Source organism: Myodes glareolus, chromosome 1 (assembly GCF_982192425.1).
Source record: "Myodes glareolus chromosome 1, mMyoGla1.1, whole genome shotgun sequence".
In the NCBI taxonomy this organism is placed as follows: Eukaryota; Metazoa; Chordata; class Mammalia; order Rodentia; family Cricetidae; genus Myodes; species Myodes glareolus.
Window position 1 is genome coordinate 55,709,419 of NC_142026.1, and position 20,337 is coordinate 55,729,755.

At 45.5% G+C, this 20,337-nt stretch overlaps 1 protein-coding gene across 1 annotated transcript; it reads left to right on the top strand.

Moving 5' to 3' along the window:
• Window positions 1-5,038: 5,038 nt before the first annotated feature.
• Window positions 5,039-12,922, top strand: Cox6b1 (cytochrome c oxidase subunit 6B1). The gene is made up of 3 exons (XM_048438201.2): window positions 5,039-5,155; window positions 5,886-5,986; window positions 12,736-12,922. The coding sequence occupies exons 1-3, from the start codon at window positions 5,050-5,052 to the stop codon at window positions 12,787-12,789; spliced, it is 261 nt and encodes an 86-aa protein (XP_048294158.1). The 5' UTR covers window positions 5,039-5,049; the 3' UTR covers window positions 12,790-12,922.
• The last annotated feature ends 7,415 nt before the right edge of the window (window positions 12,923-20,337 follow it).

Here is a 20,337-nt window from a genome sequence, read left to right on the forward strand (position 1 = left end):
AAAAAAAAAAAAAAAAAAAAAAAAAAAAAAAAAAAAAAAAAACAGAAAGAGACTGACTGACCCAGGCTCCCCCTCCAAAAAAGAATTTGCTGAGTACCTTCTAGCTCTAGAAGCCACTGAATAATTAGAACTAATGCACACACACACACCCCAAAACCATGGGTATTCCAAGTTGGAAGACATAGGACCAGACCTTTAAAAAGACTACTGGACACCTAACCCACTCCAGGAGCCCCCAAAGAGAGCCTCCTATGTAACTCTCCCGTCCTGAATCCTGCCTTCAGAGAGTGCAGTGGACAGGCACATCCTACACTGTCACCAGAAAGGGAAAGCCCACAGTTCTTGGGACTGGGATGAAGAAAGCCCAGGGGATTATGGGAGCCCAAAAGAAGGAAACTGATCTAGGCCAGGGGGAAGAGAGACTGGAGTGGGGCGAAGAGAAGTCAGGAAAGCAAAGAATGTTTCAATCAGAAGAAAAGACCCAGAGATGGAATATCTTACAGTGTTGTTCGGAAATACGCATATAAAGGGGGAGGGTTCACTTCACAAAGGATCGATGGGCCATGGTGTCTTGGTTTCCCATGCACTGGGGAGCCACAGAGGTGTACAAGAGACCTGGATTATAGGAAGATGTTGGAAGGAATGGATGTGTACACAAATAACTCCACAGATAATTACAGTGCTGACAGAAACAATAGGAAAGAGGCTCCTGGACCAGTTAGATCAAAGACAGTATGCAGGGCTAGTGAGACGCTGAGTTAAAGGCGCCTGCCGCCAGGTCTGATAACCTGGATTTGACCCCAGGGACTCAGCTGGTGGAAACTCCATCAAGAACCAGCTCCCTCAAGTTGTCCTGTCTTCCACACAGGTGCAGTGGCATGCTCATCTCCACCCCCACCCCACAGTTTGCTAAAAAGGCATTATGAGGGAAACTTCAGAGGCCGGATTGTGGAGAGGGAGGGAAGCGGTTGGTTCCCTTTTACGTCACCCTTTTCGAGACCCTCACTCGCCCTCATTTGCATACGAGTTTTGTTCATTCCTCAGAGATTTAGAAATCAAAGCAAGCGAGAAGGGGAGCCATCTACAGGCAGAACAAGGAACAAGGGCAAAGCCGGGGAAGGCGGCTAAGGGAGGGTGCCTGGGGTGCAAGGAAAGAGTAGGTGAAAGGTGTTTGTAAGGGCTTTAGTTTTAGACTAGTTATGCCAGAAGCCAGGGAATGAGTTCTGGCTGAGTAAAGGACGTGGTATAACCGAGGTGGTAACAGCGTCCTAGGGCAGAGGGTGCGCGCTGTGCAATAGCAGGGGAGCTGAGCTGCGGGGGAGGGAGGGGTACAAATGGACCTGCTGTGATGCTCCAGGGTGAAAGACATGGACTGCAGTCGGCAGAGGAAAGGTCTGGAAATACTCTAAAGTCAGCACCAACAGGATTACTTGATAGGTCAGGCAGGCTATATGAAAAAGTTGTCTTGGTTTTTTTTTTGTTTTTTTTGTTTTTTTGGTTTTGTTTTGTTTTTAATTCCATGACAAGAATGATACAGTAGCCATTTTCCCCAAGAAACTGTTTCCATTAGACCCAACATTTAATTCCTGAAGTACAGGGCTCTGGGTTTGGGGCTCTCAGCTGCCTGTGTAATGGATTTGCTGCGGGGTCGAGACCACGCGGCAGGTCCCCAAACGAAGGTGGGGACCCAGCTAGCGGTGTGGGCAGGCACAGATGTTCCGGGACTGCTGGGGACCCGAAAGCTGCCAGTCCCAGAGACCATGCGGTAGGGAAGGTGGCTGGTCCCCAGCGGCGACGAATCGATAGGCGGCGGGTGGGAGACACAGAGAGAGGCACACCATGTAGATGGGTTTACTGCAAGCTGCCGGGGTCCCGAAAGCAGCCAGTCCCCAGCGGCGAACGAGACCACGCGGCAGGTCTCCATGTGACAGCGGCCAGCGGGCAAGAGAGACCGATAAACACACCATATAGAGTAAAGTTAGACATTTATTAGATGGGTTATGGAGGGGAAGGAAAAAGGGGAGAAGAGGGGAAGGGAGCGGGGGAGAGGCTGCCTCTCCGAAAGAGGGGACAGGAGAGGGAGAGGGACAAGGAGAGAGAGAGAAAGAGAGAGAGAGAGAGAGAGAGAGAGAGAGAGAGAGAGAGAGAGGTCTAAGGCTGCAAGCAGAAAGGGAGTGGGCGTGGCTTGTCTCTTAAAGAGACAGAATATTACAGCCTGAATAGATAAACTGTGATTTCTGAGGTTTAAGGACAGCCATGAACAGGGAGTGGCGTCAGATACGATGGTGAATGAGACTGTAGGATAGACTGCTTGCTTCTCACCTTTGGACAAAGGTCTTAGGACCTATGAAGGTAAGAATTTCGTCTTTTCTTCAGAAGTGCCTTCTTCTAGATGTGTTTGATAAGGAGAAAGCACTCAATAGATATTTCTCGAATGCACAGCAGACCCCAAACCTTAGTAGAACTAATTATCTGATGGAAGTACCATTCAGACTGTGAAACTCAGCACATAGGCAGCACCACCTGCCAAAATGAAAACAAAGACCTAATTCATCAAAGCCCATAGTTCTGGGGCTGTCTGAATGTTCTAACCTTGCTTTTGCCTTTTGAAGTTCCTCTTTTGGCTGTTCTTTGTTTCTTTCTTTCTTTCTTTTGGTTAGTTAGTTTTTGGTTTTTCAAGTCCTGGAATTCACTCTGCAGACCAGGCTGACCTTGAACTCAGAGATCTGCCTGCCTCTGCTTCCCAAATGCAGGGGTTAAAGGTATGTACTACCACTGCCCAGCTGGCTAACTGTTCTTGTTAACTGAAGCATGCCAAACCAGAATATGGTTTTTTGTCCTTAAAAACTCACCCTGAGAAAAGACTGAGTGATACACTGGCATCCTGAACACCCAGTGTAGTTCCCAGAGATCTCTGGTGGATGTCCCTCAACACATGAATGAAAATAACTTTCGAATCCAGACATAGTGGTACAAGTTTGTTATCCCAGCACGTCGAAATCTGAGTTCGAGGCCAGCCTGACCTACTTAGCGAAATCCTGTCTTAAAACACAATCAGATTATCTGGGATAGTCTCCCATTCCCACTCTGCAGATGGTCCCGCGACTGTCTTTTTCCTTCCAGAAGGACAGGCAGGTGTCAAGAGCCCATAATTAGAATTTGGTAGCCTGTTGAGTTCAGCGCAAGATCCCGACTGGACCGGCAACAATAATGAACAGAAATTTAGCTCAATAGGCGGTCGGGCTTCTTTGGAAGTGGGCGTGGCCAGGGCCGCTTCTGGGCACGCCTCCCGTGGCTTCTCTAGCCTCTGGAGGACTCAGTTCGGCTCCTCCTCTTGCAGCTTCCGGCCGGTCGAAATTCCGCTTCCCGTCTGACATTGGCGTCTTTGCTAAGGGTCACATTGAACTACCGCTGCTCCAGGGCAGTCTTTCGGTGAGTGCGAAGGGTCGGGATCCCGGGGGACCCAGTCCGGAGCGGCGAAGCGGCCCGGGGCTTCCCTGACGGGGGAAGGGGCCTCCGGTCGCCATGGCTGCCTCGGGCCCGAGGTCGTGGAGCTGACCACAGCAGCCTTCTTTCTTCTTGCTAGGTCTCATTCTGAGACGTCTCTATTAACTTACTCCTTCATCCAGCCCTACGAGCTAAGACCTGCTACTGTCCCCTTTGACAGCGCTGGGGCTGCAGTGTGAAGCGCTTTAGCCTCCGTAACGCGACGATAAGGATTTGAACCCAGCGAATTTGACTGTGGTGCTTTTAGCCGCGGGTTCCCAGACGTGGCCGCCCGCGTTCCATGGCCTCAGCATGTCACCTCGTCTTGTTCCTTTTCCCGCAGCATCGTCTTTGATAAACTCGAGATATTCCACAAAATTGCTTCCAACAGTGGGTCTGTTAAATCCTCCGTCCCCACCCTGCCTCCACAAATGACCCCTTTCTGCTGCCCCAGATGCCCCACTTCGGTCCCCCAGATGCTCTAGAATAGACAGTTTTTCTCGGGTGTGATTTTGACCGTGTCATCTCTTCAGTAATACCAGAGGGCTTTAAAAAAAAAAAAAAGCCGTGGATACTCAGAGTCAATAGAATTCGAGGCGCTAAGGTGTTTGAATGCATGTGGGGGAGTTGCATGGTGCTTTTATTAACCTCTGATTGAAATGTAGCATTTACTTTCATTAGGAATGGAGGCCTCAAATTCAGTAGGTTTGGCAACCTATGGAACTTCGTCAGCAGTCAAAGTCACAGATACCTGACACATTCTAGTTGCAAGTGTGACAAGACAAGTCACCGGGGTTACTTGATCAGTTCATATATGTGTGTGTGTGTGTGTGTGTGTATAAATATCATCTTAAGCAATTTTGCAGTGCATTGAGCCATATTTTTTTTCTTTTTCCTTTTTTTTCTTTTTTTTTTTTTTTTGAGGCAGGGTTTCTCTGTGTAGCCTAGCTGTCCTGGAACTCACTCTGTGGACCAGACTTGCCTCTAACTCACAGAGATCCAACTGTCTCTGACTCCTAAGTGCTGGGATCAAAGGCGTGCGCCACCACCGCCTGGCTCATTGAGCCATATTCTGAGAAAAGTTTATGAGTTTGCCAGACCCCTCTTGTAATGTTGTTTTTGATGATGATGGATGCAGCACATCCATCGGGTGCTGTATGACCTTGGGAAGTCATTTAGCCACCCTGTGCTTATATAGACAACAGAGATAGTAATACTTTTTAGGATGGCTCTAGGACTAGTTAGGTGTGTATAGAGTGCACGTGGTATTGCTATGCACACAGTAAGTGTTAGCTGGAATATAAGGATAAAGCCTGGTTTTTCCAAGGAGACATCTGTCTCCTGACCCTACTGTGACTTCTACACTCAGACACATGGATTTTTTGTTGCCCTTCGTCTTTCCATGTTTGTTGAGGAGAAGGAGGTAATAGCTTGTTGTTAGTCAACCCATTCTTCTTATCTGCTCTTCTTCCATGGGCCTCGTTGATCTGACATCCCTATGCCCAGCCACCCCTAGAATGGTTGCCAATGTACCCACTCTGTTTGCATCCAGGAGTCGGCACCATGGCTGAAGACATCAAGACCAAAATCAAGAACTACAAAACTGCCCCTTTTGACAGCCGCTTCCCAAACCAGAACCAGACCAGGAACTGCTGGCAGAACTATCTGGGTAAGCAGAATGCCGGGGTGGGAGGGTGAAGCAAGGTAGGGAACAGAGACCTATGCATACCAGCTTGCGGCCATTCTGTCAGGAAGGCCCAGTCCCTCATAGTAGCTGTCGAGGTCACAAACTTCAGTCTCAGCAATAATTTTTTTGAAGAATTGTGTATGCATTTTGTGTGTATGCCACACATGCATGCTACATACAAGTGAACATAACATGTAAATACTTAGTTCAGAAGTGAGTCTTGTGATCACAATCCGTGTAGAAGATGGGTATTGCCATCACTCTGCTCTCTCTCTGCTTTGTACCGGTCTTAAACACACTTCCCTCCTCACTAAAGGCATGACACCACTGGTTAAAAACAGTCACATTTTTTTGCTCCTACCACACTTGAGTCCATGTGACCTTCCCTTAAAAAGTATAAAACAGAACAAACACCAGTACCCCCTCCTGTCTTCCCTGCTTCTGATCAGGACCATCTTCCCCTTCCCCAGCCCTGTCTGTACTTCCATCATCCTCATATCTTCCCCTCATACTTGCTGTCATCCCTAGCTCTAGAATATTCTAACTGAGCAGCAATGTAGCTGCCCAGGTCAGGTGTATGCATCTCTTTATGGTATACTTATGAGTTTGCATTCCCTCTGTGTATATAACCAATCATGAAGCAAAAAGTATTTGAGAATTTTCCTCAAAAATGCACTTGATCTGAGTTGATCCAAACCTCTTTTCTTCACAGACTTCCACCGCTGCGAGAAGGCAATGACCGCAAAGGGGGGTGATGTCTCCGTGTGTGAGTGGTACCGACGTGTATACAAGTCCCTCTGCCCCGTATCATGGGTATGTGCCTTCCAGTGGGACCCTTGGGTGTTCAAGTGGGGACCTGGCAGAGAGGACTATGGTGACTAGTTAGAGTTCATCTCCAAGGGCCAAGATAGGACCAACCCTACAATGTCACTGATACCTCCTCAGTTAGGGCCTCCATCCCAGGACCACCCTCCTAGATCTGCTTCCTTGGCTATGCACTGTAGAAACCTGGACTTTAGAAGAATGGTAGTGACACACACCTTTAATCCCAGCGCTCTTGGGAGGCAGAGGTGGGCAATCTCTGTGGTTCAGGGCCAGCCTGGTATGCGGAGCAAGTTCCAGGACAGCCAGGACTACATGGAGAAACTCTGTCTTGAAATACCAAAAAAACAGAAGGAAAATTAAAGAAGGAAGGATGGATGACTTTTTTTCTCCTGCCCCATTGTGCTATGAACATGTGTAAATTGCACATAAATAGGGAGTAGAGACCCATGTTATAACAGCTGCCCATAACTCGAGGGCATCCTGTGGACTCCAAGGACACTGCACTCTGTGTACAAACCCATACACAGATACCCATACATACGTAATTAAAAATAAAATTTTGTTTTGTTTTTTGGGACAGGGTTTCTCTGTGTAGCCCTGACTGTCCTGGAACTCACTCTGTAGGCCAGGCTGATCTTGAACTCACACAGATTTGCCTGCCTCTGTCTACCCAGCTCTGAGATCAAAGATGTGTGCCCCCATCCACACTGAATAGTGACCCAGAGTTTTTCACTTTTTTCTCTTTAGTTTTTAAAGATGTATTATACATATGGCACACGGGTGGTACAGGTGTGCCACTGCATACATGCAGAGATCAGAGGACAGCTGTGTGGAGTCAGGTTTCCTGCCCACCTTGACAGATGCAAACTCAGGTTGTCAGGCTCACCTGGCAAACGCTTCCTCTCTAGTCCATCGCTGGCCCCACATTCTCCTTGTTAAGACAGGGTCTTGCTGTGTAGTGCAGGCTGATCCTCCTCCCACAGCCTCTCCGGTTCATGTTTCTCCTTATTCTTCCTCCCTTGCTGAAGTACTCTAGGGCAAATGTCGGATGTGCCATTTCGCCCCTACACAACAGGATGTGCCTGTTGAGTAGGCATTGCCGCTAAATCAGGGCCCATGGAGAGAGGGCCTCTAGCACTGATGTGGTGGGACTTGGTATTTAATACTCCAGCATGTTCTCTTTTGTGAAATCAGAGGGCCCTGCTGACTATAGGACATCAAGAGATGCTCGATTCTTATAAGAATTGATGAAGTGGTTATAACATTCATGCTCATTTCAGAAACACTGAAAGCATGTCTTAGAACCAAAATATGATACTTCAGTTCAGTGTGACAGTTACACATCCGAAATCCTAGCACTCGGGAAGGAGGTGGTAGATCAGAAGTTAAAGGTCATCCTGGGCTACCTGAGACCCCCATTATTTTTTAAATGTGTGTGTGCATGCATGTGTGTAAATATGTAGTGCCCATATATGTGTCTGCGGGGGTCAGTAGAAGGTGTTTGGTCTCCTGTAACTGGAGTTACAGATGGTTGTGTGCCTCCATATGGATGCTGGGAATCAAACCTGGGTCCTCTGCAAGAGCAACAAGTATGCTTAATTGGTGAGTCATCTCTCCAGCCTCTCCTATTGTATACTGTATTGAGATTTGCTTTGATTTACTGTGGGATGGTGATTGTTGTTAGACAGATACTTAGTAGTCTAGAATGACCTTGAACTCCTGAGATCCTGCCTCAGCCTCCTGGGAGCTGGGGTTGCTGGTAAAGGCCACCATACCCTGTCTGAAGCAGTGCTGGGATGGATGCCATGATTCCTGTGTGCTAGGCAAGCAGTCTACCGACAGCCTACACTATGATACAGAAATTTATATATATTGTTTTTGTTTTGTTTTGTTTTTCAAGACAGAATTTCTCTGTGTAGCAGTACTGGCCTCAACCTCACAGAGGTCTGCCTGCCTCTGCCTCCTGAGTGCTGGGATTAAAGGTGTGTGCCAACACCGCCTGGCTTGTGTTTGTATTTTTTAAGATGTTATTAATTATGTACTTGGGTATGTGCATTTGAGGGGGTGCCCCTGGAGGCCAGAGGAGTCAGAGCCTTCTGGAGCTGGAGTCACAGTTGGTCATGAGCCCCCTGATACAGGTCTGGGAACTGAACTCTGCTCTTCCTGTGCTCTTAACCAGAGTCATCGCTCCAGCCCCATCTGTAGGTTCATGGTTATTTTTAGAATCTTCAGCTTTTAATTATGAATATATGTGTGTTAAAGATGAATGCAGGTGCCTGGGGTGGCCAGAAGAGTGTCAGGTCCCCTGGAACAGGATGTACAGGCAGCTGTGAGGTGCTTAACATGGGGGTTGGGAACTGAACTGCAGCCCTCTGCTACAGGCAAGAGCAGTAAGTGCTCTTAAACACTGAGCCTTCTCCCCAGACGTGTGTGTGTGTGTGTGTGTGTGTGTGTGTATTTAAGTGTTTAAGACTATTCTAATCTTATTATGTGTTTGTGGGGACAAAGGCCAGAACCTCTATTATCTGAATTTGAATCATTTTTGTCCAGTCATCTTTTATTTTCCCTAATAGAAAACATTTAGTTTCCCTAAAAAGTTTAGTGTTTTGTAGAATTTTATTATTATTATTTTGGTTTTCTTGAGACAGGGTTTCTCTGTGTAGCTTTGGAGCCTGTCTTGGCACTAGCTCTGTAGATCAGGCTGGTTGCGAACTCACAGAGATCCACCCTCCTCTGCCTCCCAAATGCTAGGATTAAAGGTGGCACCACCACTGCTCAGCTGTGTTTTGTAGAATTTTTAAAGTAACTGGATGTAGGTTCTTTTCTTTCTTATTCTTCCTTTTCTTTTTCCTCCTCCTCTGGTGGTAGTGGTGGTATGTGTGTGTTTACAACTTTATACAGATGTGGCAGATATGGTTCACACTCTGTATTTTACTTTTTTTTTTCTTTTTTTTTTTGAACTAGACTGGCCCTGAATTCACCACAGTCTGCCAGTCTCTAGCTCCTGATTGCTCAATGCAAGTCTGAGCTAACACATCTGATTGTATGCTCTTTTTTTGTTTTATGTTTTTGTTTGTTTATTTGTTTTTTTGCTTTATCTTCTAAGAATCAAAAAAGGGGGCTGGAGAGAGATGGCTCAGAGGTTAAGAGCAGTGACTGCTCTTCCAGAGGTCCTGAGTTAACTCCTAGCAACCACATGGTGGCTCACAACCATCTGTAATGAGATCTGATGCCCTCTTCTGGTGTGCAGGCATACATTCAGGCAGAAAACTGTGTGTATAATAAATAAATCTTTAAAAAAAAAAATCCTCTGCTCTGTTGACAGAGGTTCTCGCTTTGTAGGCGGAGGTTCAGTCCCAAAGAAACACACAGAGGTCTGCATTAATTTTAAACTGGTTGACCTATTAGCTCAGGCTTCTTATTAACTAACTCTTACATCTTAACCCATAATTCTTGTCTATGTTAGCCACAAGGATGGTCCCTTTTATCAACGAGGCATTCTCATCTTGCTTCCTCTGGGTCTGGATGACAAGTGCAGACCAAGCCTTTCCTCTTTCCAAAATTCTCCTGTTCTGGTCACCCCACCTATACATCCTGCCTGACTACTGGCCAATCAGCATTTTATTAAGCTAAGCCAGTACAAGTGACAAATATTTATAGTATAAAACTATTGTCCCACAGTACTGATCTTTAGCTGGACTTGGTCTTTGGGGGAATAAATCCATGACAGGAAATGTTTTTCCCTGTTTGCATGATTTCCCATTTCCACTGTGTGTGTGTGTGTGTGTGTGTGTGTGTGTGTGTGTGTGTGTGTGTGTGTGTGTAGTGGGGCTATTGGGGTGAAGGATAATTTGCCAAAGGTCCTTATGCCTCATGCTCTAGTTTTTTTGTGGGTAATGTCTTGAGACATAGCCTCATGTATTCTTGGCTGGTGTTAAGCTCACTAGATAGCTGAAGCTAACCTTGGACCCCTGATCCTTTGCCTCTACTTCCTAAGTGATGGTAGTGTAAGAGTGCCACCATGCGTGAGGCTTCTTTCTGTGTACTTTTTTCTTTGATTTTATATATGAACATTTTACCTGCATGTCTGTCTGTACAGAGTTGATACCTAGTGCCTGTAAGGGTCAGAAGGCACTGAATCCCGCGGAAGTGGAGTTATCATTGGTTGTGAGCTCCCATTTGGGTGCTGAAATCAAACCTGGGTCCTCTGCAAAAACACCAAGTACTCCTAACCACAGAGCCATCTAACTCCCTTGGTGTGCTTTTGTTGTTTTGTTTTTTGTTTTTTGTTTTGTTCAAAACAGGGTTTTTCTGTGTAATAGCCCTAGTTGTCATGGAACTAACTTTGTAGAACAAGCTCGTGTCAAACTCACAGAGTTTGAGAGATCCACCTGCCTCTACCTTCCAAGTGCTGGAATTAAAAGTCTGTTCCACCATTACCAGCTTGGTCTACAAAGTGAGTTTCAGGTCAACCAGAACTGTTAAACAGAGAAACTCTGTCTCAAAAAACCAAAACCAACCAAACAAAAATCCTATGCAGTCAGATTTTTCTTTGGGCTGTCAGCTCACAAATAACCACAGGGCGACTTAATTATGAAGCTCGGCCTTAGCTTAGGCTTGTTTTTGACTAGCTCTTCTAACAAATTAACCCATTCTTATTACTTTACATTCTGTCATGTACCAACCATCCTGCTCCTTCCATGTCTCTGATTCATCTCCTACTTCCTCTCTCTCAGTACAGCAGTCCCGCCTATTCCTCCTGCCTAGCCCTTGGCCATTCAGCTTTTTATTACACCAATCACAACAATATAGCTTCACACAGTGTACAAATATCCCACAACACCCTTATGTCAAGTGTGGTGAAACAGGTCTTGCCAGCACTTAGGAGAAAGAGGCAGTCGGATCTCTGAGTTCAAGGCCGACTTGGTCTACATAGTGAGTTCCAGGACAGCCAGGGCTATCTCGGGAGGCCTATCTAAATAAAAGGACCCCTTCTTTAAAAAACAAAGCAAAACCAAAAAAACAAAGGTAAACCAGTAACTGAAAAATTCTGAGAGAGCTATGGCCAGTGAAGTCTGTGCGTGGGCTCTAGACAAAGCCAGCCTTGGGAAGGTGCATCCTGTGCCAGTCACCACTACCGTGAACAGCAGAGGTGTTGGGAACATGAGAAAGCTTGGTGCTGGCCTGTGGCAGGCAAGCAGGTTTCCTGACAGGTGTTGTTGCTTCTGTAAACTGGGCTGCTCCCTTGTCAGACTGCAGTCTTCCTTGTCCGTGCTTTATCCGTTGACTCAGCCTCTCATAAATAAATGTGAGGGTGAAATGGCTCAGTGGATAAAGGCACTTGCTACCAAACATGACAGCCTGAATGATCCCCAGGACCCACACGGTAGAAGAAGAGACCCAATTCCTTCAGTTGTTCCCACCCCCCCACATGCATGTACGCACATGCACAAATGTAAAACAGATCATGTGTACTATTGCTGTGGTGAAGCACCATAAGCAAATTGTGGAGACAGGAACTCAAGCAGGGCAGGAGCTGATGCAGAGGCCGTGGAGGATGCTGCTTATTGGTTTGCTCAGCCTGCTTTCTTACAGAATCCAGGACTTCCAGGCCAGGGATGGAACTATCCACAGTGAGCTGAGCCCTCCTCTATCAATCACTAATTAAGAAAATGCCCTACAGGCTTGCCTACAAAGAGGCATTTTTTAAAATATTTATTTATTTATTTATTAGGTATACAATGTTCTGTCTGTGTGTATGCCTACAGGCCAGAAGAGGGCACCAGACCTCATTACAGATGGTTGTGAGCCACCAGGGAATTGAACTCAGGACCTTTGGAAGAGCAGGCAATGCTCTTAACCACGGAGCCATCTCTCCAGCCCCAAAGAGGCTTTTTTTTTTGTCCTCTCCTCCCCTCCTACCAGGGCTTTTCTGTGTAATCTGGCTGTCCTAAAACACTTTCTGTAGACCAGGCTGGCCACAGAGATCTGCCTACCTCTACCTCCCAAGTGCTAGGATTAAGGGCATGTGCCACCACCACCAAGCCCAATGAGCTTTCTTTCTCTCTTTCTTTCTAAGATTTATTTATTGTATATACAATTTTCCTCCTGTATGTACACCTCCGTGCCAGAAGAGGGCACCAGATCTCATTACAGATAGTTGTGAGCCATCATGTGGTGGTTGGGAATTGAACTCAGAACCTCTGGAAGAGCTGCCAGTGCTCTTAACTTCTGAGCCATCTCTCCAGCCTCCCCAGTGAGATTTTTTTTTTTTTTTTTAAAGATTTTATTTATTATGTATACAATACAGTGTGCTGCCTCCATGTGTGTCTGCAGGCCAGAAGAGGGCACCAGATCTCACTGTAGATGGTTGTGAGCCACCATGTGGTTGCTGGGAATTGAACTCAGGACCCCTAGAAGAACAGTCAGCATCCTTAACCTCTGAGCCATCTCTCCAGCCCCCCAGTGAGATTTCTTATTCGAACCATTACATCATGAAAGTCTAACAACCTGAGCCAGGCTGTGGTGGTGTTCACCTTTAATCCCAGCTTGCAGGAGGCAGAGGTCAACCTGGTCTACAGGATACAAACCCTGTATCAAAATTAAAAAAGAACAGTGGTTTTGTCTTTCTGAGTCATTGTTGATTCCCTGGGACAGTGGTTGGCACATGCGTCAGTGGGCAAAGTAAGGAAATGTGGTTTGCCACCGGAGGAGTTAACACCGATTGTTTTTTACAGGTCTCAGCCTGGGATGACCGCAGAGCAGAAGGCACATTTCCTGGGAAGATCTGACCTGGCTCCACCCACCTTTCCTCTGTTAGCTCTCCTCTCCCCACACAGTAAAGGGGGACCTGGGTATATGATGGTCCCTACTCTGGGACCCTGAATCATGATGCAACACCTAATAAAATTTCACTGAAAAGTTTGATGCTGTGTGTATACGACAGCTGGACAAGAAGCGGGGTGCACTGGGCCTCACGTGGTTATCGTTCTTATTTTAAAATGAAGAGTAGATTTCTTTTTAAGGATTTAGTTATTTCAGCTGGTGGAGGCACACGTCTTTAATTCCTGCAGTGAGGAGGCAGAGGAAGGCGGATCTCTGAGATCAAGGCCACCTGGTCTACGGAGAGTTCTAGGACAGCCAGTGCTTCATAGGGAAACCCTATCTCACAAAAACAAAAAAAGACTTATGTATTATTTTATGTGTATATGTACACATGTGTGCCTGAGGGGACGGAAAGAGAGCCAGAGCTGGAGTTGGAGTTACAGATGATTGTAGGTGCTGGGAACCAAGCTCCAGTCCTCTGCAAGAGCTAGTGTTTTGTTTTATGGGTGTTTTGTCTGCATGTGTCTGTGTACAATGTGCATGCAGTGCCTGCAGAGGCCAGAAGAGGGCATCAGACACCCTGAGATGGGTTGTATAGCCTGTGGTGAACTGCTATATGGGTGCTGGGGATTGGACCTGGATCCCCCGAAGGAATAGCCAGAGCTCATAACCACTGAGCCATTTCTCCAGTCTCCATTTTTTTCTGCTTGTTTCACATTTATTTTGTTTATTTATTTTGTAAAGGTTTTTTATGTATGCAATATTCTGCCTTTATGTGTACTTGCAGGCCAGAAGAGGGCACCAGATCTCATTACAGATAGTTGTGAGCCACCAGGTAGTGGTTGGGAATTGAACTCAGGACCTCTGAGAGAGCAGCCAGTGCTCTTAACCTCTGAGCCATCTCTTCATCCCTACATTTTTAGTTTAGGAATTTTGATCACCTCTAAGTCCGTGGAGTGGATGGTCATGCAAAATAGCTTCAAGTCTCCAGTGTGCTAAAATTAATCTCCATGTTGCCCCTATGTGGATAGGGTTGTTTTTTTTTTCCTGGCAGTACTGGGAATCAAACCCAGGGCCTCAGGCATGCTAAGCAAACACTCTGCTGCTGAGCTTCAGCCCCAACTAGAGTCAGCAGTTACGAACAAAGCCCCATCCATTTCCTCTACCTTTTCTCCTTTCTGTTTTGTCTTGTCATAGGATGGCCTTGAACTCCAGATCCTCCTGGCTTTACCTCCCAGGTGTCAGTGTTACTGGGTGCTGCATACCATGCCTTGGTTCTGTCCCCTTAGTTTTTTGTTTTTTATTTTAATACATATGTGTGTGTTGGGGAAGCTATGTGCATGACTGCTATATTCTTGGAGGTTGGAAGAGTGTTTTGGATCCCCTGGAACTGGAATTACAGGATGGGGAGCTATGAGCTGCCTGATATGGATGCTAGAAACCACGCTCAGATCCTCTGCAAGAACAGCCAGTGCTCTTAACCTGAGCCATCTCTCCAGCTTTCCTTAGTGAAAATAAATTTTACTTAAAAAAGTAAATCCTGCCAGGTGGTGGTGGTGCATACCTTTAATCCCAGCACTTGGGAGGCAGAGGCAGGTGAATCTCTTGAGTTCGAGGCCAGCCTGGTCTACAAAGCGGACTAGTTCCAGGACAGCTAGGGCTGTTACACACAGAAACCCTGTCTTGGAAAAACCAAAAAAAGAAGAAGAAGAAGAAAAAGGTCAGTCCTCAAGATTTTTCCTCTCTCCTTCCCCTTCCCATTATAACTATATGTAGGTTTTGTTATAGCTCAGGCTAGCTTTAAATTTACAACCTTCCTCCGCTCCATAAATTCATGGCTTACATGCACACACTACTAACGTTCTAAAATGCAGAAAATTCTCAGGCCTAGTAACAAGCTCCTGCTCCAGGTTCCCTCTCCTGTCCTGGGTCTCATTCCTCTTTGAGTGTTTATCACCAGGATGATTGATGAAAGTCAGTGAAACGCTGGGCTGTAGTGGTGCACATTTAATCCCAGCACTTAATCCCAGGCAGAGGCAGGCGGATCTCTGAGTTCTGGGACAGCCAGGGCTAATGAAAAGTCAGTAAGAGAAGGCCAGACAGGCACACCATCCCTTGAAGGAATTGTCATAGACCTATGTATCAGGGAGACAGCCTGGGAAGCTAGAAAGCCTCCAATGACTGCAGGAACTCTTACCATGGCTGTGTCTGCTGAGAATTCAGATGAACAGAGATGCTGCATGTCCTGAGGATAGCAGCCCTTGAGTGGGATCTCTGAGACACCTGCCTAGAGGAGGACCAGTAACTAGTGCTAACAGGCCTTGAGGGACTGTTTGTAACTGGTTTAGACAGTGAGAACTGTTTTGTTGATTCTGGGGACTCTGGGAGGCCAACAACAGCCACACCCAGCCACACCCGGCCCCCAGGGACTCTACCACTGAAAGACACCCCAATCCCCTGACTGGGGGATTCTAGGCAGGGGCTCTACCACTGAGTCACACCCCAGCCCCTGACTGGGGGATTCTAGGCAGGAGCTCTACCACTGAGTCACACCCCAGCCCCTCACTGGGGGATTCTAGGCAAGAACTGAGCTGTGTCACAAGATCTCTCTCTCTCTCTCTCTCTCTCTCTCTCTCTCTCTCTCTCCCTTCCTCCCTCCCTCCCTCTCTCTCTCTCTCAATTTTTGTGTATATATGCAAATGCTGACAATGCCCTATAAGGCCAGAAGACGACTTTGAATTTGGAACTAGAATTGCATGTGGTTGTATGCTGCATGATAACTGGTGCTGGGATGATCTCCCATCCGCGGGAGCAGTGGATGCTCTTAGCTCCTGAGCCATCTCTCTCACATCCCCAGTTCTTTTTATTTTGTTTTTTGAGATAGGATCTTGCTATTATTGCCCAAGCTGACCTTGGACTGATTCACTGTATAGTCCAGGCATGCCTTGAACTTGGAATTCTCCTGCCTCAGCCTTCCTAGTGGCTGTATTACACACTTGTATCACCAGCCCTGGCCATTTTCTTTATTTTTAGAGATTTTATTTTACTTTCAATTGTGTGTGAGGGATTGTATGTGCCTGTGGAGGCCAGAAGAGGGCAGCATTCTCCCTGAAGTCAGAAATAGAAGCAGTAGTGAGCTTCCCCCACAGGTGGCGGGAGCTAAACTCAGGTTCTCCAGAGCAGTGTATACTCTTACCTGCTGAGTCATCTCTCCAGCCCTCCCTCTTTTTTAGAGGTGTGTATAATGTGTAAGATTATTTTGCCTCCATGTATGTACCCTTGAAGATCAGAAAGAAGGCATTGGATCCCCTGGAACTAGAGTTATACTGATGACTTTGAGCCACCACCTTGTGATTTCTGAGAATCGAACTCAGGTTTTCTGCAGGAGCAATAACAAGTGCTCTAAACTGCTGAGCTATCTCTCCAGCCCAGTGCTCTAGGGCTTTTGTTTGGTTTTTGAGGGGATTTTTTGTTTGTTGGTTGGTTGGTTGGTTGGTTTGGTTTGGTTTGGTTTGGTTGTTTTATGGTCTTTTGAAACAGGGTTCTCCTGTGATGGTCTTTTGAAGCAGGGTTCCCCTGTGTAACAGTCCTGGCTGGCTTGAAACTCCATTTGAAGACCAGGCACACCTCAGACTCACAGAGATCCTCCTGTCTTTGCCTCCTGAATGCTGGGATTAAAGGCGTGCACCAGCACCTGGTTAGTATTTTTCTTACACTTATTTGTGTGTGTGTTTGTGCACGTGCATGTGTATTAGGGGTGCCTGTGCCACAGCCTGAGGGTAGAGATCAGAGGACAGTTTGCAGGAGACAGTTCTCTCCAACCATGAGTCCAAGGGATGGAGTTAGGTCATCAGGCTTGGTGGCAAGTGCCTTTACCTGCTGAGCCCTGAGAGCCCTGCCCGTGGGAGGTGAGAATTGACTCACGCTAGTTATCCTTGTGTCTACGCACGCGCGCGCACACACACACACACACACACACACACTTGGGAGGCAGAGGCAGGCAGATTTCTGAGTTTGAGGCCAGCCTGGTCTACAGAGTGAGTTCCAGGACACAAAGAAACCTTGGCTGAAAAAACAAAACAAACAGAAAGATCTCAAAAACCCTAAATTATGGCTTTGGCAACATGAAAATTTGGGGGCTGGGGAGATGTCTCAGTGGTTATGAGCACTGGCTGCTCTTCCAAAGGACTCAGGTTCAATTCCTAACGCCCACATCTGTCTGTAACGTCAGTTCCAGGACTTCTGACACCCTCACACAGACAGACGTGCAGGCAAAACACTAATAAACATAAAACAAAAATAAATCTTATAAAATGAAGCTGGGGAGATGGCTAGGCAGTGTAGAATATTTGTTGATCTTTCAGAGGACCTGGGTTCAATACCCAGCACCCACGTGGTGGCTCACAACCATCTGTATCTCCAGTTCCTGGGGATCCGATGTCCTCTTTTGGGATATAGGTAAATGTAAACATGCAAGCAAAACACACAAAATAAATAAAACTTATAAAATGTTTTTAACTGGGTGGTGGTGGCACATGCCTTTAATCCCAGCACTCGGGAGACAGAGGCAGGCAGATCTCTGTGAGTTTGAGGCCAGCCTGGTCTACAAGAGCTAGGTCCAAAGCTACAGAGAAACCCTGTCTCGGAAAAAAAAAGTTTTTAAAGCAGGTCGAGTGGAGTGGTGGTGTAGCAGGCCTGGTCTATAGAGGACAAGAGGACAAGCTCCAAAACTACAGAGAAACCTTGTCTTGAAAAAAAAATTATTATTTTTTTCAAAGGAAAACAAGTATTTATTCAGTTCTCAAATGGAGTTGTTCTATGGTTAATACAAATATGAAGGAAAAATTATCACACCAGAAAAGAGCAATTTATTTTATTACATTAAAAGGTAATAATATGACCACACAAAGTCAGACAACTGAAAACGCAAAACCCTCCTGTCACACAGAGAGAATAATGGCTCATGTCACTAATGGGCGAAGAATCAGAGGTCAAGCAGGATACAACTTTCACCTATTATTTTAGATCCCAGGCTTGCTTTCTCCATGCTATGTTTTTTTGTGTCTAGGCTTGTTGACTTTGTTTTCTAACTTAATGTGCTACAACAGTAATAGAGGACAACACGGAGCTGCTTTGGATGACTCGGCAGTGAGAGACCATCCTATGGTAATAATTTCAAACACATAACATTTTACTCACAAAGCTGATCATAACATTATGTATAATACTGAAAATTTGGAAATAACCTAAATTTCCAACAATTGAAAGGTTAAGAAAATTACAATAAAATATATTATCAGCAATATAAAATATCTGCAAAAGTCACTCATAACCATATATAGTATTTAGGGAAAACGTAAGAACAGAAATTGTATTATAAGGAACATAGAGGATCAAGAAATGTGAAACATTCATACCCCCAAAAGGACAAGATATTAAGTGACAATCTCAGGATAAAGCACTCAAACATTTTCTTGAATTTTATTACATTTCTGACTTCCAATTTTTCTATAATTAACACATAAAATTCATAAGTACCTTTTTAAAAGTGAAGTAAATAGAAGATTTTTTTTAAACGCGTTCATTTTCCCTCCAATACAATCTAAGGAGTCCAGGAAGCCTCAGCCTCTAAGCAGTGGGGGTAGGGGAGCCAGGCTATGAAGAATAACCATTAAGGGGTTGGAGCAAAAAAGAGAGGACACAGCTAGAAGGGCAGGGGAGGCAGGGATGGCAAGGAAAAGTTAGCCAAGGAAAGGGGTGAAAGAAAGCGTTATCATAGGGCTAAACCTTATGGTTCTCACCTTTAATCTCAGCACTCAGAGGCAGAGGTAGGTAGAGGTCTGTTTGTTCTAGGGTAGCCTGGTCTACATGGTAAATTTCAGGACAGCTTGAGCTGTGTAGAGAGACCCTGTCTCAAAATAAATGAATTATATTTGTATGTTTATATAAAATATATTTTATGCTGAGTGGTGGTGACACCTTTAATCCCAGCACTTGGGAGGCAGAGGCAGGCAGATCTCTGAGTTCAAGACCAGCCTGGTCTATAGTGCCAGGACAGGCTCCAAAGCTACACAGAGAAACCCTGTCTAGAAAATCATATATGCAAATTTTAAAATAAATATAATTATATTTATTAGCATTTTATTTATATATAATATTAATATATTTATGGGTTTCCTTAAAGGTTTTAGTCTTTAAGATTAGTCTTCAGGGTTCAATTAAAGATGCCAAGAATAGCGAAAGGGGAGCTAAAAATCTGAGGGTAAAGAAGTCTTTTCACAATGGGAATCATCTGTCCATGTTTCTTTGTTCTCTCTCCAATCCATCATTTCCCATTGTTCCCCCTGTTATTTGTTCTCCTTTTTCTACATCGTTCTTAGTCCCACCTGTTACAAACGCTCCCAGTCATATGTATCCTTACAACCAGCAATTCCCCAGCTCTAGCAGGTTCCAGGGCCGGAATTCTTTTGCCCCATAAAAATCAGATAAGGGTTTTCACACTCACACACAGATCCATGGGAGTGGCTAGTACACGTCCGGTGAACTCATTAATGGAGAAAGTTAATTAAGAAAGGGATAAATCATCAGGAGATTCTAGAGGGGAAGGTTAGTGTGCTACACTACATTTTTCAGTGGCAGGAAGAGGTAAAAGGTTTATTTCTAGTGAGATTATAGAAAAGGCACAGATTGTTTAAATCAGCGTGCCTCTTTTCTCCCAGCAAGCGTAGAGGCTTACCTGGTAACCAGGCAACCTACTTAAAAAGTCAGAGGGAGGCTGATGGCTCTTGAATCTGATAACAGGACAACACAAACACCAGACGCTGCAGTTTCTACGGGCCTAGGTCTGGAGTTAGACTTACTGCTCTAAGTGAAGAAGAGACCCAGGCCTCTAAATTCTCAGTTCCGGGCTATGCTGTTATCAGCCGTTCTGATCGAGGGGTAAAACCAGAGCAGCAGCTAGGGCAGGTAGTAATTCTATGTTCTTGGAGATGTGTGAATGTCTTAAGTGGGACGCTCTTTGCCTGGACCCTAAGCATTGATCAGATGCCTGCTGATAAAGATAATTGCAGGAAGGCAGATCTCTGCACTTACGTAGGGGACAGAAACAGGCCTGCCAGTGGGAAACTGTTTTCACGAGACAGTTCTAAACTGCAGGAATTAATTCCCAAATATGTAAGAGAAAGGGAGTTAGCTACAGCAAAGGACAGCCACTTTATTCACAAAGCAATAGTGCCAAAAAGCCTTGTTTTTGTTTTTGTTTTTGTTTTGATTTAGCCTTTACCAGGTCCCTTGGCTCTGATAAGTCGCTCATGAAAAGACGGCTGGGCAATTACTATATAGTGTTGCGGCTTTAGCATGGCCCAATTGTTTAGCAAATTATTTAGACCAAAACTTATCTGCTGTTCATGAATACTTATTTAGGTTTTCTTGGAAGACATTAAAATAGATGTAAATCAAAAGAGAAAACTATTTTAAATCTAAAGTAGGTTGGTTATTTAATTTCCAATTACTTA

Bases quoted from the DNA above. Each gene is read 5' to 3' on its own strand.
- Cox6b1 (XM_048438201.2), top strand. From the start codon at position 5,050: ATGGCTGAAGACATCAAGACCAAAATCAAGAACTACAAAACTGCCCCT. The intron at 5,156-5,885 runs GTAAGCAGAATG...TTTTCTTCACAG, and splicing joins CTGCTGGCAGAACTATCTGG to ACTTCCACCGCTGCGAGAAG. The intron at 5,987-12,735 runs GTATGTGCCTTC...TGTTTTTTACAG, and splicing joins CCCTCTGCCCCGTATCATGG to GTCTCAGCCTGGGATGACCG.